At 43.9% G+C, this 16,706-nt stretch overlaps 1 protein-coding gene and 1 long non-coding RNA gene across 4 annotated transcripts in view; one reads left to right on the top strand and one right to left on the bottom strand.

Annotated features, from left to right (window-relative positions):
- The window catches only part of Eif2ak3 (eukaryotic translation initiation factor 2 alpha kinase 3), a 61,434-nt gene extending 48,614 nt beyond the window's left edge, over positions 1-12,820 (bottom strand). Inside the window, exon 1 of one of the 2 annotated variants that reach the window (XM_006236624.5) lies at positions 12,283-12,820. In XM_006236624.5, the coding sequence (XP_006236686.1) occupies positions 12,283-12,575 (293 nt within the window). In that variant the 5' untranslated portion in view covers positions 12,576-12,820. The remainder of the gene's footprint in view (positions 1-12,282) is intronic. The other variant, NM_031599.2, reaches the window with a different exon arrangement.
- A 38-nt stretch (positions 12,821-12,858) lies between these two features.
- On the top strand, positions 12,859-15,509 carry LOC102549525 (uncharacterized). Of its 2 annotated transcripts, none has more exons than XR_005503638.2 (5): positions 12,859-13,037; positions 14,577-14,654; positions 14,748-14,978; positions 15,218-15,248; positions 15,355-15,509. It is a non-coding gene; the product is annotated as an uncharacterized LOC102549525 (long non-coding RNA). The 2 variants fall into 2 exon arrangements; XR_005503637.2 differs by having other exon boundaries at positions 12,859-13,071.
- Positions 15,510-16,706: the final 1,197 nt, after the last annotated feature.

Below are 16,706 nucleotides of genomic sequence, written 5' to 3'. Positions count from 1 at the left end.
GATGCTTGCTTTCCTAGAACTTTAAGAATACTGCTTCCCTATGGAAGAGAGGACAGTCTGCTATCATGAGTCTTGACTACCAGGTTTTTATCTCTTTGCTACTTCTGGCTTATTTTCTTCTACTTCTCCCTGAAAATAAGGTCAGACTGTCCCATCCACCACCTCTCCTAATGGTCCAGTGCTAATCCTTACAAAGGTCACCAGATTATTCCTGGATAGTTTAGCTGCTTACTGCCTTATTACCTTATATTATTTCACCTCGTTCTCTGAGTTTTTCTACCTTGCACCAGTCCCAGCTGTCAGACCCCTGACTCTGTCAGGACCACATTTCAAGCATGTTGTCACAGCCACCAGCCCTTCTCCTTCCTGCTTCCTTCCTCCTCTTTGACCCCAAACAAACTTTTTTTTTAATTTTTATTCTTTACATATATTACATACATATTTCCCCTACTTCAACTCTCGAAACTTTTCTGGCTGCATGAGCAGGTTAAAGTCACTGATCCTGTGACCCTTAGTACCATCTGGCCCTCACCTCTCTTTCTTATCCACAACTGTGAGAAAAATATTTCAGTTGTTTCTAGCCTCCCAGTCTATGGTACTTCACTAGAGCAGCCTGAATATGCAAGACTAAGATTCAATCTGCTGTAATTCCCTCCAACTTAAAATCAGAACAGGCGGGGGCTGATGGATATGCCTATATTTCCAGCATCTGGGAAGCTGAGGCAGGACAATTAAGAGCTTAAGGCCAACTTAGGCCTCACAGAAAGGCCCTGTCTCAGAGACCCCTCTCAAAGAATCCGAAAACTCCAAATACTAAATTAAGCAAAACCAACCAACCAACCAACCAAACAAACAAACCAAACCAAACCACTCTCTTGTATCTCCCCTCCAGACCCTTACTTGCTTCTTTTTACAACCTAACTCCCACAATACTAAAGCCGTTCTTACTGGAGTCACTACTGATCTTCACAGTGCCAAACACTCAGGGCCAACTATCAGTCCTGTACTTTGTGATGCATACATTTTTAAAAAATATTTATTCTTTACATATACATCGCAACCACACTTTCCCCTACCTCAACTCTTAAACATACTTTTTATGTGGTTTCTAAGATACCATATTTCCTAATTTATTTGTTTGTTTGTTTGTTTGTTTACGGAGGCAGGGTCTTTCTAAGTAGCCACATAGCCCTGGTTTTCCAGGAATTAGTTACATAGACTTGACCAGTCTCAAACTCAGAGAGCCACCTGCTTCTGTTTCCTGAATACTGGGATTAAAAGTGTGCTACCATGCCTGGTTATTTTCCTATTTTATTTTTTTTTCTTCTTTTCAAGACTGGGTTTCTCAGTGTAGCCCTGCTGTCCTGGAACCCAATTTGTAGGCCAGGATGGCTTTGAATTCACAGAGATCCATCCGGGATTAAAAGGGTGTTCCACAACAGCCTGCCCCGCCCCTGCCCCACCCCCTGCCCCAACAGGCAGACCATTGCAGAAAACCACAACCAATTAAAATGCAGAGGAGTAAAAGGGTGTTCCACAACAGCCTGCCCCGCCCCTGCCCCGCCCTGTCCCGCCCCCCCGCCCCACCTCCTGACCCAACAGGCAGACCATTGCAGAAAACCACAACCAATTAAAATGCAGAGGACAAGCGAACATGGATCTTGTGGTACACAGACCCAAGCACTACACCTACATCATACCTCCTGAGGCTCAGGGATTATTTCAGAAGAGGAAGTAAAAAAGTTTGTAAGAATCTGAGGAACAGGAAGTTTGCTGTGAAATTGTGTCTCCTAGAAATGTCAGAGAAACTACACCCTGAAGTCCCACCAATATGGCTGCCTAAACAAGACCTGCACAAGGATGACACCAATGGACAAGATAACAATGGAAGGGGGAGAGCTCGAAGGGCTACAACCCTAAAGAAAAACTACTAGCCACTGGGGAAAGCTGAGAGTGGGAGAACGTCTTCCCAGGAAGAGCTCCCCAACTCCTGCAAGTGATTACCCAATACCAAGTGGTCAGCCCTGAAACTGAGATGTAACTTTATATGAACTGGACAGGTTGTATTTATATATTTAGGATTGTATGTGAGTGTGTGCGTGCGTGCGTGTGTGTGTGTGTGTGTGTGTGTGTGTGTGTGTGTGTGTGCCAAAGTAAAAACGCCATAAATCTGAGAGAGGAAAGGGGCCTGGGGTAAGTGAGAAGAACTGGAGGAGGGAAGAGTTTGAAAAACTATGTAATTATAAAAATTTTGAAAAATGAAAAAATTATTTTTTCACTCAAGTCTCTGATCCTCTTTCTCAGTTTTGTTTTCTGGTTCCTCTTTATCTTTCTAGTCTCTTAAAATAATTTCTCCCTGTGTTTAACTACTTTGGTGATCCCAGTCAGTCTCACAGCTTAAACACATCTCCGTGCTGGCAATTCCCAATTTTTCATCTCTGGCTCTAGGCCTTTCCCCTGGGTACACATGTCTACCTACTATAATGAAGTTACCTACGGGCTTCTTGGCTAATCAAAGTTGCTATATCCAAAGTCAAGACAACTATGTGAGTCCTTCAAATGTTCAAACAATGATTTTTCTTACTGTTGTCTCTTTTTTGCTTGGGGCATACATCCTAGATACACAGCAGACTATAAATGCACATTGGATGAAAGAAAGTGTGGAACACTGTTGTCGACTCCTAGTTGAACACTAGCAATCACTGGGTTTATTTGCCAGCTTTAAAAACCGTGCAAGGGTATGGCGGGCTCAGCTGGTAACGATGCTTGATGATTGCTCAACATCCTGAGTTTGAATCCTGGGACCCATATGGTCTGGAGACAGTTAACTCCTGAAGGTTATCACTGATCTTCAAATGTGTGTGCTCAAGCACACACTGCAGGAGCACATACACACAAAACAAACACATAGATAAAAAATTTAAATCTTTTAAAAAGACCATGCCAATTCCAAATATATAATTACATTCCTGTTTAGAATTATGAGGCACAACTTCCCTCCTTACGTGGCATTTGATATACAGTGCACACAAAGCAAAGCTATGAATTAGCCAGGGAAATAAGTTAATATAAACCCAGCTTAAGTCACACACAGCACAATTTGTAAGGTATTTTGGTACACCCCATGATCCCAGCATTCAGAAGACAGAAGGATCTCCAGAAAACCAGCCTGGGCAACATATCAAGTTTAAGGCCAGCCTGAGCTACATAGCAAATCCTGTCTAAAAAAATCCCCAAAACATATAAGATAAATGAAATCGCCAAATTATGCATTAATTTTCTTATTTTGAATTTTAAAGTGGTAAACCTTTAACTAATTTGGGAAAATAAAGATTTTGCTACATAACTTCAGATGACAAACCACAGAAAAGGACCAGTTCAATTCCTTGTAAACTTTCTACCTGTTGTCCAAGCTGGTCTAGAACTCCTAATGTCAAGACACACACACACACACACACACACACACACACACACACACACACACACACACGCGTGCGCGCGCCCGCGCCTCATGAGTGCTCTGAGAGTGTTACAAAACCAAAACAAAACAAACCCTCCCAGACCTTCTGTGCTACAGGCTGGGGTGTGTGACACGTTGGCTGTCACCAACTAGGAGTGTTCACTGTGGCTCCTTCCCACAGCATGCATCCAGAAGGGAAGGATCCCTCGTGCTACAGCTGGAATTGAGAAGCATCACTGGGACAATGCAGACACGAGGGTCTGTAGATCACCGAATTATGTCATGGATGCACGCTTGCTGCCCCTGACTGAGAGAGTAGAAGCAGCCACACTCTACAAGTCAAAGAGCTTGGCTGAGTGCAGGGATAACAGGGGACAGAGGGAGGAAAAGAGGGAGAAATAGGAAGGCATTTATCGCCCCATGAATGCTCTATTTCAAACAAGATAAAAACCCTTAGCTTACTGAAGAGTCAAAGAATTCACAAGTAGGGCCTGGAAGTCAGACCCAGTACACATCTCCATGGCTCTGCCTTTATGCCCCTCAAAGCTTCACTCAGCTTGAGTTTTTATAATTTTTATTCATATATTTATTTCTGTATGCATAAAGGCTCCCTGTGCACATCTGAGGGTGACATCTGGCGTCTTCCTTGGTTGCCCTCCCTTTTATTTAAAAACAAGATTTATTTTTAGCTGGGTTTGGTGGTGCATGCCTTTAATCCCAGCACTTGGGAAGCAAACAGACCTCTGTTGAGTTTCAGGCCGGCCTGGTCTACATACTGAGTTCTAGGCCAGCCAAGGCTATATGGAGACCCAGATTTCTGTCCCCTACCCTCCGCCCCACAAAAAGATTTATTTTTATTTATGTGTAGTATGTGCATCTGTTTGTTTTCCATGTGTAGGTCACATGTTTGTGGTGCTGGTAGAGGCCAGATGTTGTTGGAACCCCTGGACCTGGTGTTCGAGGATATTGTGAGCTGCCTGACACGGGTGCTGGGAACCAAATTTGGGTCCTCTGGAAGGGCAGCAAGTGCTCCTGAATGCTAAGCCACTTCTTCTGCCCCTCTACTTTATTTATAGGGACAGACCCTCTTGTGGAACCCAGGGCCTGACAATTCCGTCTAGTCTAGTTAGCCAGTGTGCTGAGGGCCCAGAGAACACAGAGTATGGGTTCTGGTCTTCACATCTGCAGGGTAGCAAGTGCTTTATCCACTGAGCCACCCCCCAGCCCCTCACCTTGTTTTTTTTTCAGTTGGTAAAATAATGCTATTTCACCTAGATCAATATAACCCAAATTGTCTGACCATAAAAATTATTACATACTACTCAAGGCTCACAAGACAAGGTATCGTGACATCCAGGGTAAACTTCACACTAAGCTCAGCTGTGCCAACTGACTTGCGATAGAAGAGGCAAGAAATCATGGCTCGTTAGAACGTGATCTGTAACCACTTCTCAAAGCGCTGCTTCTTTAGTGTAGCAGAGCATCAGTTTAGGTTCCCTGCAAGCACTGTCCAGCTACCCCTAGGAAGGGTTTCAGTGTTCCATCCCCCTTAGCAAGTGTTCCACAGAGGCCCCTGCTTCCTAGAGGACCAGTTCCGCACACTCTCACCTGTCATTCCCACAGCCCCAATCCCTCCCAGCAGGTACTTTCTGTCTGCACTGCATGCTCTTCCTGGAAAACCAAAGCCCAGTTTTCTCTCCAAACACAACGTCATGGTACCCATGGTTCGCCATCCCCTTCTCCATAGCTCAGCGGTAGGTTCCATCCCTTATCAAGAATTCAGGCATTCGGAAAGCCAAACCTCTCACCCAACATCTTCCTCCCACCTCCTCCTCTCTTCACACTGTAACCACTCACTTTGCCATCATACATGTAACGCAGACGTCACACACCTGCTCTCTCACCCTCTTGAGATATTAAGATCATAGCTATGTACTCTTGACTCGTTTTCCGAAGCTGCCTTTACACTTATTTCTTCATTACCTCTGCCCTGGCCCTGGAACAGACTCGGTTTTTGTCACGACATCTCCAAGGCCTCTTCAATGTACTTTCTGGCCCAGGACCATTTCTTTGCTTTTCTGATGAGTCTGCTTCCAGAGGAGAGTTCTGATTAACTTCTCTGCTTTGCAGTTTGGCTCCTGTGTACTTTCCTAACCTCACTTTCAGTCTCTTCTGCCAAACTAATCCCCTCTCCTCACACCTCCCTCAATCCATGACAACATGCACACCCCCAGGGGTTTCCAGCCTTTTCAACAAGGTTCCTTTGTTCATTCAATTTTCACTGTGTCTGCAAATATTTCATTTGCCAAGTGCTTAAGACTCTGGTTTTTGTTTTTAAATAATTTATTTTGTTTGTTAAGGGGGTAGCCTATGCATGTCAAAATCTGAATTGTGTGGGTCAGAGGTCAATTTACAGGAATTTATGGCTTCTCTCCTTTCACCAAGTAGATTCCAGGAATGGAGATCATGTGGTCAGGGTTGGCGGCAAGCCCCTTCACCTGTTGACCCATCTTGGTAGCCTGCACTGTCCCCAGCTTTAAGAAAATAATTAAAACTAATCCAAATATTCAGGGTTTCTGGAAAGAAATAACTAAAGTTATTATCTAAGGTTTGACATAATTTGAGCACAAAGCAATGAAATTCACTCTTTCGTGTTTGTCTCTCTGTTGAGACAGGATGTCTTATAGCCTCAAATAAATTGTATATAGTAGAGGATGGCCCTGAATGGTCCTTCTGCCTCTGAGTGCTGGGATTACAGGTATATGCCACCACACCTGGCTTGGCCTATTAATCAGTGCTTTCTTCATCAAATGACTCATTGCATTACATTATTTTAAAACCCTATAGTCCACAGACTCCCACCAGATCTCAAAGAAGCCCTCTGCAGATCCACAGTGATCTGGGAGTTCAGGTGTAGAAATCCCGCTAAATTCACTGTAAACCCCCAATGTGCCCTTGCTTGTGTGATTCTATTGTCTACTGTGCCCAAAAGAATTTCTTTTAAAATCCAAATTTTATTACTGTTATTTGTGTGTGTGCGTGTGCATACTCACACACGAGCCTATGGATATCACGAGATAACTTTGGGAATCAGTTTTCTTTCACCTATTTTTGGAACAGGGTTATCTGTTGTTTCTTCGAGACACTGTGTATTCCAGGCTAGCTGACCTGCAATATCATGGTAACTCTCCTGACTCTGCCTCCCATCTCGAAGTAGGAGTGCAAGGATTTTAGATGTGCTGCCTCATCTGGATTCCAGGGATCAAGGCTCTAGGAAGGCATCTTATCTACTGAAGTATTTCTCTGGCCTTTGACATTTCTTTGACAAAAATGTTTTATGTGCATGCGTATTTTGCCTGCATGTATGTATGTGCATCTCATATATGCCTGGTGCCCCGGAAGTCAGAAAAGGGTATCAGATCACCTGGAACTGGAGTTACGGATGGTTGTGAGCTACCATTTGGGTGCTAGGAACCAAACCTGGGAACTCTGCAAGAACAGCAAGTGTTTTCAACCCTGAGACACCTTTCCAGCTCCTACCCTGACACTTTTTTATTTAAGGACTTAATTATATGGCAGTGACACTCAATCTCTTTACCGTCATGGCATCATAAAGATGCCTGACTGTCTACCACAGTCTAGTTAATTCCATAAACAAAGTTATTTCTGCTAGACCCTGAGCTTCTCTCTGCTCTCAGTACCTAGCCTAGCAAAATAAAGAAACGTTTATTATACAAATTAAATACACGATGTAAAGGCATTGTCCACATCATACAGGCAGGGAGGCCGAGAAAGATGCAAAGAAATGGAACTTGTCTCGGAACACAGACGGTAAGTAAGCATAGGGCAGGAATGGGGAATTCCAGGCTTCCCAACCCTATTAGTCTGTCAACTCTAAAGCTGCCTCTTATGCTACTATAATATGCAGCCTCTTTCTTCCAGAAATGTCATTTATCTTCTATGTGTGTGAGTACACTGCTGCTGTCTTCACACACACCAGAAGAGGGCATCAGATCTCATTACAGATGGTTGTGAGCCACCATGTGGTTGCTGGGAATTGAACTCAGGACCTCTGGAAGAGCAGTCAGTGCTCTTAACCACTGAGCCATCTCTCCAGCCCTCTCTCATCCCCGTCATTTATCTTCTAACTACTTTGATTATGCCCTCAATTTAGAAGAAATGACCCAAGGCCAAATGAATACACAGACTGCCTTGGCTCTGACTGAATTCTAAAGAACCTTTGGTTCTGATTAAGTTGCTCAGAATATCTATCCACAGACCATCAGGTTTGCTAGATGCTAAACTCCTTCAAAGGAGTCTTATCTCCTGTGGACAGTCCCAACAGATGACAGAGGGCATTATCTGGATTGAATAATTACAGATTTACAACTGCTTACTTTAATATTTTCTATTTATTTCCTTCTGGCGAACTTACCTTACAAACTTGGAAATGTGATTTGATATATGTATGTTATGGGGCCAAGAATCTTCTACCAAAACACACATTCAAGAAAGGAAGTGTGTGTTTTCGTACAAAAAAACTAGTACTGACTGGATTTGACTGCTAAATAAACCTTCTAATCAAGCTTCTTGTATAAGCATATCATAAGAATAGCCAGGCCTCAAGTGAAAGCAAATATAATGCCTAAAGCTGTCGACTATGCTCGACTGTTTTGAGATATCAGCTAGACCTTGAAGAAGCTTAAGCAAATTTATAGGTAACATGAGAGTAACAGAGAGTCCTTTTAAAGATGGAAACATTTTCCAAACAATCATGGCAGCTGCCTATAATCATGCCAATAAGGAATCTGGAGGATGGAGAGCTTGGGCCAGCCTGGGCTATACTGTAACATTCTGTCTTTAAAAAAAAAAAAAAAAAAAAAAAAGGAAAGAAAAAGGCCCAGTATTTAGATGGTGGAGGTCAGAAATCATAAGTTCAAGGCCAACCTGGGCTACTTGAAAAAAATAAAAAAGTATTCCCATATCATACAATGAGGCCATTTACTCAAAAGATCTACTCACAAACAGAACAGGATTTTTAAAACTACATAATTCCCTCCTCTCACATTTACCCCTGTAACTTACAAGTTCTCTACCATTTGTTATTGTATTTTTATGTAGGTTTTCTTTCTTTGTTTGCTTTTGGTGTTTAGTCCATTTACTGGCCCCAAGTAAGTTCGGTTTGACAACAACTTATTTGCAAAGTCACATGTAAATTCTTCTTTAAATAGGATTTTTGGTTATCCTCCAGAGTCTGGAGTGGGAAGAGTGAACCCTGACAGGCCTACATGGCTGACAACACTCTCTTTCAACACAGTATTTGGAGATGTTATATATTATCGAAAGCCCAAAGGGGCTTAAGACAACAAACAAAACATTATGAATTCGAACATCTGAGGAAAACTAGCTTTCTGCACTTATCAGCTCAGTCTGGGAAAAGACAGAGACGAAAGAGAAATAAAGAAATATTAAATCGTCTTACATTTGCAAAAATGTTTAATGTTATCTCAAGCCAAAAGCTTCTGTTGGCAGGTGCACAAGTGTATAAAGACACCAGGAAATGTCACCTTTAGTAATACTTTTGTTAGGAAATAGAGAGACCAAGCAAGGCAAAAGAAAATACACTTTGCAGTGAGAGTGACGTGCAAGATTAGATTAGTTCTTTATAACTTCAAAACGTCTTCAGTGTGAAGATAAACGATCCTGGGTAGAAACCCTCAGTAACATCTCACTGGCCCAACCCACTTCAGGAAACAAATAACATTTTGCAGGCCAAACCCACTGCAGGAAGCAAGTAACACATCGCAGGCCTAAGCTCCTGCAGGAACCCCCAGTCACACTTGGCAATTTGTTAACACGTTGCAAGTAGAGCTGGTAACAAAACAGTATCCATAGTTAAGTGTCTGACTGAAGCATTCTTCCCAGGGTTCTCGGTGGGGGGTGGGGCGGGGCGGGGTGGGGAAATACCATTTACCAGTGTAAAGTTTAAAAGAAAACTTTCCGGAGACTGCTACTAGAAAAACAAGTTTACATTTTTGGAAAAGGGACGTTTATCCAATCAGTCACATGCCGGAGCGAGCGTGCAGGCACCGGTAAGGAGGATCACCGGAAAGAACTGAATCTCTGTAGGTCCCATCTTGCTAAGCATCAAAAGACAAGGCACAAAAATGCAGACCTTAACCCGGACCCGGCTTCTGCAAGCTTCATAGCTCTTCACAGCTGTTTGTAGTCAACGCTTGGCTAACTCGGTTCTGCCCCTCCAGGCCTCCCCTCGAAACAAACGGGACATCGCTCTATTGTTACGGTCCTAATGTTTTCAGATGTTTGACTCGTGTAGAGTACGAAGGCAAAACGCTGACACCCGTGGGTTCTCTCTCATTCACACTATGTGGACTCCACACTACTGTGCGGTCCTGTTCACAGCGATCGCGCACACACACTCTCCTCCCGGCACACTTCCTCTATTTTCACTTGTGTCTGAGTAGGGAAGAAAGTGGTCCTCCCGATTGACAAGCAGATCCTTTGCTGCCCTTTGTAACTATTACTCACTGCAAGCCTCCTACCTTGGCCTCCCAAGTGCTGGGATTACAAGCAAGAGCCACCTTGCTTTCCTGTATGGTATCCTTTCTTTCATTTGCAACTGTCTATACTGGCTTCCTCCTGGTAGACTATCAGTGAGGAAAGATAGGAGTGATTCAGAAAGAGAGTAGTCCTTACCTTTTGCAATTGACTTCCCTGGTTTGCTGAAACTGTTCAGTGTGCTCATCACCAAATTTTTCCAGACTCAGGGCTATACTCCGCCCTAGTCAGCTGTGTGGCTGCTTTCTGTAAGATTTCCTGGGGCTTTCCTGTACGCACCTTTCCCCCATTATAACTGTAGCTATCTGCCTGTCTTCCCTTTAGCTGAAGTCTTTCATTTTCACCTTCTTGCCAAGCATCAGCCTGTATGACTTGCATCTCTGAGGCATCAGGACCAACATCCCTTACCTTTTTTTCCCAGAGTCTCTTAACCTCCCGAGGTTCCTGTTTGTTATCATTTTCTGGCCACCGACTCTTGACCTTTATACAGGTGTAGCAAGAGACGAAGACCAATTCACTTGCTAACTAAGAACTAAGATTTTGCTTCAACTATCTCTCATTCATATTAGTCCCATATAATAGAATATAATACTAGTATCCTTACCTCGAGTTTCAGTAAACCTTGTCACTAGAGACATAGACCTGACCATTCAAGATTAGGATTTCTCAAACTAATATGCATATAAATCATACGGTGATCTATTAGAATTCAGATGCTCAGTTAAGTTGGGAGGTACTTGATCTGGAGGTCTAACATGTTTCCAAGTGGGAATGCTGTTAGGACCGGAATACACACACACACACACCCCAAAATGGTCTCAAGATAATTTCCAAACCCTATTCTTCTTGCTGTCTTAAATCCACCATCTATCAGAATTCTACCCATTTTAAAGAACCAGATCATTCTGTCACTGCAATCTCTTAGCTACGAACCTACCTCACCCCTTTGCCCTACACAACGTACACCAGAAAACTGTGGATCAGCCATGACAGTTCATTTGAACTGCCCTACAGTTAAGACCTTCTGCTTCATCCTGACTGCTAGGCTGCATATTCCTTCCAAGGGCAGGGACTTCCTGCTCTACCTCCATAGCCCCAGTGAATCTTGGGCTCTGCTTAACTTCGGTAAGCCTCTGCCACTGCAGGTGTGTGTTCTAAGGAAAACGAAATATTTCACTCTACTCCATGTAATTTACTCTGCACAACTGGTTCACTCATCTGGGAGAGTGCATACATTAGCAGATAGATGAAAAGTGTATTCTTTACTACTTAAAAACTCTTAAATGTAAGCATTCAAATGGTGTATGGACAATTTTAGGGTTTACTCTATTTCTGGAAATCACTTGGTACATAGATCAAGGTTCTGATACTTGTTATAATCTAGTAACTTCTATGTTACAAACTTAGATGTGTTCTAATTTAGATGCGGCTCTTAATTTACCTAATGCTCTTTTAGCATTCTTTTTATTAAATAGTGCCACTTTCTCCACACATGCTATCTGAAAAATACTTTATTAAAGGTATTTTACATTCTGTGCAGACTTTGAAAATTGCTTTAAAAGTTGTCTCTTTAATTTGTAAGTCTGTAAGACTAAGAAATCCAACTGAAATAAGCTATGCTAACCCCCTTTAAATACCACAGAACTGCCAGTATAAAAGAACTCAACCACACTTCTTAAACTTGTGTGTTCAAGAGCTCTTGAGAGGGCTTGTTCAACACGCAGATTCCAGGTTCTTACCCAGAAAAGGTCTGGTTAAGTAAACCCGGGGCGGAGCTTAGAAAACTGTCCATTTAACCAGCATCCCCCGGGTAATTCTGATGCAGGTGTTCCTGCAGATCTCAATTAGAAACAGAAAATCAGAACCCTCGACCGGGAGCCATAACAGACTTGTATTTGAAGGATAAATGTGGGCATCTCTTTTGAAAGTCCTTTCTCAAAACACCTGTCGCAACAGAATCAGGACAGAACGAGTCAAATATTTGGGAATGGGAGTGTAAAAGGGACCAGACATATGATTAAAGCCCGAAACAATGAAAGCGGGGAAGTGACTTTCTTCCCTAAGCCGGGTGTTGCATTCTTCAAGCATCCCTCATTCTCCTTTGAAGATGCTGTTGCCCTCCCACAGTCAGGACCAGGCAGGAGGTCAGAGGCGGGCAGGAAAGTGTCGCGCGGCTCTCTGCTTGTCCGCAGTCACTCGCATCCCTGCGAGAGGTGCCCGGACCCTGGTTCCCAACTTCTCACCTGCCGCGAGGCCGCAGTTCCACGTCGTCATCGGACTCGGTCGCGCGTGACTCCTGTTCGCCGGAGGCAGCGGGCAATGCCTCGGCGTCTTCCACGGTCACTTCGGCCGTAGCCACCGCAGGCACCCGCGCGGCTGAAGTAGGGGCGGCTGCTGCCCCCAAGCCAAATGCCGTATCCGATGTGGGAGCAAGCAAGCTGCGGGCGCGCGCGACCGCTGAGATCCCCGCCGCGCAGCCCAGCAGCAGGAACAGCAGCAGCAGCGCGCGCGGTCGGGGCTGGGTGGCGCGCTCCATCAGCGGCCCGCCCCACGAGCGGGCATGGAGACCCTGCGGTCGGCGCCGGCCCGTCTCGCCGCTAGGAGCCTTGGAGCACCGAAAGCGCGCACCACGGACCCCGACGCCTCTCGACTTCACGCCGCAGCAGCAGAGCTGCCCGGCCACGTCTCAGCCACTGCCACCTGAGTGACAGCCTTGTACAGACATCGCCCATTGAGCGAGGGTTCCGTGTGTCTGCTCTGCAATTGGCTGCGCGCCTTGTCACTCTGAGCCAGGCAGCCGCGTTCCTTGTTGTCAACATTATACCTACCAATCAAATTGTAGTTTTCCGTGTGGAAGTCCGGCCCTTTTCCGGAAACGATGACCAATGAGAAATGCCCCTCCCCAGAGTCCTCTTAGGTGACTGGTGAATCTTTCCAGTTCCCGAATGCATTCTCTGGAACAGATTGGTCCACTCTGTGATTGGCCTCGCCCCTCAAGGTGAGGCGCTGGAAAAGGCTTGGAAATTATTGGTGTAAGTGGATGCCCCTCAAAGGCCTGAGATAACTGCTTTTTGATTGGTTGGAAGCGGCACTTAGTACGTGGCCGATTCTGAGTGTGAAGAGGACAGTCCCCTGTGAAAGAAAGAAGAGTGGAAAGGAGTCCCGGGTGGCCGGGAGGTGGCCGATCTTAAAGGGATAGATGCTTTTGCTATTCCCAAGCCGAATTTATTTGGAAAGAAGGGATGCGGGTTGGGGGGAAGTGACTGCACAAGTCATGTGTCCTTAGAAGTGGATGGAAGAGAAAAGACGAGTTCAGAAGTCGTCCAGTTAGTGTCTAGGAAGGTATTAAGAATTACAATTACAGCTTTGATAGAGATGACACTGATCAGTAGAACAGATAACCCAGCGTTCCCGGAGCGCCTCTTACCTGTTTATAAAGGAGGATCCCAGGCCTGGCGCACTTAAGTATCTGCCCAAGGTCTCACAATCCCAGAATTTTATTAAGTCTCCTGGTTGGTTTGGCATGCTTTACAGTGCTCTCGGGAGAAATTAAACGACAAACGGCCAAAGTAGAGAAGGTTTGAATGTTTAACCAACGCATTTAAAGTTCTCTTAAAGTAGTTGTGAATACCCTGAAGATCAGAGCAGGCGTGTGGGAGAGTAAGGGGTTGCTTCCTTCAGCTGTGTGTTCAGAACGCCAACCAAGCACTGGGAAGATTTTTAAAGACGTTGGCAGTTTGTGTACACTGGTCTGCATGTGCACGAAGCACACTACTGTTTCCACCCGGCCTCAATCCATATAAACCCATGTCTCCCTTTAGTTCTTACCACATTGCTTCGCTCTCCTGTACAATAAACCTCTAAATGCCTTATCTTCCTTTCCCCTCTCATCTCACACACACTGCACAGGCATTAGTACTCCTCAACTCCACCCAAATTTCTCTGATACTCTGACATATTTTTGAAAAATTCGAAGGAGAGTACCGTTTTCGTCCCAAGTCTCAACTGTGGATCTCAGCCTTTCCTCTATGAAACATTTTGTCCCTTGTTTTCCTGCTTCCCTGTAGGGCAGGGTATGACCTTCAAATGACCCTGTTTTGCTCAGAATGAAAGCCAAGGACCCGAAGTTCTTGCCTATATATTAGTTCTCTGGGGTTGTCAGAGCAAATTCCCTCTAGCATATGAGGCTAGAATTCCACCATCAGAAGCCATCAGGATTGACTTCTTCTGAGGCCCCTCTTGGCTTGCAAGTGCCCACTCTACTGCCTCTTCATGTGAACTTTCCTCTGCTCATATGGATCCCCTTTCTCTTTTTATTTATTTTTGAAGATTTTATTTTAAGCTCATATATATAGTAGTACTGTTGTGTCTGGAAGAAACTCTTTCCTTGGTGCTATCTGCTACCTGTGGCTCTGGCAATCTTCCCACCTCTTCTTCTATGCAAAATGATGAGTCCTGAGAGGGGAGAGGTTTGATACAGGTATCCTATTTTGGGGCAGAGGGCTCCAGAGTATCTAACTTTCTGTATATTGTTCAGTTGCAGATCTCTTTGTTAATTACTGTCTATTGCAAGAGGAAGCTTCTCTGATGAGGATGAACAATGCTCTACTCGATGGTATAGCAATATGGCGTCAGTAGTCCTTTTATTGCTATGTCCTTATAACAGAATAATAGTAGTAAGTTTGTCCCTAAGCATGTGACTATCTAGTTTCAGGGTTTTCACCATGGCGGCGGTGGCAGCAGCAGCAACGGCAGCTATGGGTTCCATCTTATGGAGTGGGTCGTAAATCCAAGAACATTTGTGCTATTTTTGCGTATATGGACTCAACAGAGACTCTGATAGCTTACAAAAGACCTGCACAGGCTGGAACTAGACAAAATCCCAGCACTGACGACGGGAAGTGGATACAAAGTCCTAGCCCAAATCAAGAAGCTATCTGTAAGATAACTGCTGGGAAAGGGGAAATTAGTTTCCTCCAATGGAGTCTCACTGGGTTTATCAGCCACACTCCAGGGTGGGCGCCATGCCTACAAGTACTTATTAGGTTAACACAAAACGTATGCCGTTTTTTGTGCTCTTTGTTTGGTTCGGGAGGGTTTTTTGTTATATTAATTTTTTTTTCAGTTTGCTTGTCTGCTTTGATTTTTGGTTGTCTTTTTCTCCTGTTTCTATTTTAGAAAAACAACATGAAGTTGGCCGAGTAGGGAGGTAAGTAGGAATTGGAAGGTGGAGAATACCATTATATATATGTAAATTTTAATGTAATTTTTTTACTTTAATTATTTTTAATATGTGTATATGCGGGTCTCTATAGGTTTGTCTGTGTGAGCTCAGTGCCTGTGGAGGTCAGAGGAAGGCATATGATCCCCGGAGCTGGAGTTGCAGGTGGTTCTGAGCTGCTTGACGTGAATGCTGGGAACCAAACTATTGTTCTGTGCAAGAGCAATAAATGCTTTTAGACATGCAATATCCCCTCCTTTCTTCTTTTTTTAAAAATTTTTAAAGATTTATTTATATACTGTAACTGTCTTCAGACACACCAGAAGAGGGCATCAGATCCCATTATAGATGGTTGTGAGTCACCATGTGGTTGCTGGGATTTGAACTCAGGACCTCTGAAAGAGCAGTCAGTGCTATTAACCACTGAGCCATTTCTCCAGCCCCCCACCCCCTCCTTTCTTCTTATTCTAGGTAAGACATTAGCTATACTGGATTAGAACTCTGCACTGGGGTTTTAGTTTAATTACTCAACTACTGGGAGCTCTTATCTCCAAATTGTGTTCTGGGATACTACAGGTTAGGATTTCAACATACAGACCTAGGGGGAAGGACAGATTTCAGTGTATAATCTGGACACCAGAAAGTTGTGTTTTCCTGTTATTCAAAGTTATAGTACCTTTCCAGCGAGGCACCTCCTGTCACCTTATTTAAACTGCAGTCCTCACAACCTCACCACCTGTGCTCTTTTCCCTGCTTTATTTCTCTCGGACTTTAAATGCTACACATACTACATCTTCTGTCTACTGCCCACATACCTCTACTTGCTTGTAAGGGTTTTTTGATCATTTGCTCATCAATGCAGTTTTAAGTTCAAGTAGTTACTACTAAGCATTGAATAAATATTTATCAGATGAATCAATAAATATCCAAGGATGAAAAGGAAATAAACAAGCGGGAAGAAAGGATGGCGGGAGCTGTGGAAGCAGCATCCTAGCCTGTCTGAGGACACAGAGACAAATCTGCTTTCCACTCTGAAGGCAGAGATCAGGAGGCGCCCCTGGAGAAAAAATTATTTTGAAACATAGAGAAAGTAGATTTAAGAAATAACTCAAGCCAGTTGACTAATTACTCACTCAAAAGTGTGTGATAGATTATTACAAATGACATGAAAGTTAACATCAGATGAAAAACGAGCCTTAATACATCTTGTAACGGCTTGTAACTAAAAATGAGCCAGTGTCTATATGTTAGTGGAGACAGACAGTCGTCACGGTTTTGTAAAATGTTCATGAAGTGATCAGGGATTGAGGAAGGCTATTAATGAACTGGGGATCTGCTCGACATCTCCAAGAGATGTAAACGGTTTGGTGCTGTTCATGCATTTATTTCATTAGAAGTTAGGGAGCGTCTCATGGCTCCTGCATGTATTAATTAGTAAGAATGTGT

This window comes from Rattus norvegicus, chromosome 4 (assembly GCF_036323735.1).
Source record: "Rattus norvegicus strain BN/NHsdMcwi chromosome 4, GRCr8, whole genome shotgun sequence".
NCBI classification, from domain to species: domain Eukaryota; kingdom Metazoa; phylum Chordata; class Mammalia; order Rodentia; family Muridae; genus Rattus; species Rattus norvegicus.
This window is presented reverse-complemented; position numbering and strand designations above follow the sequence as displayed.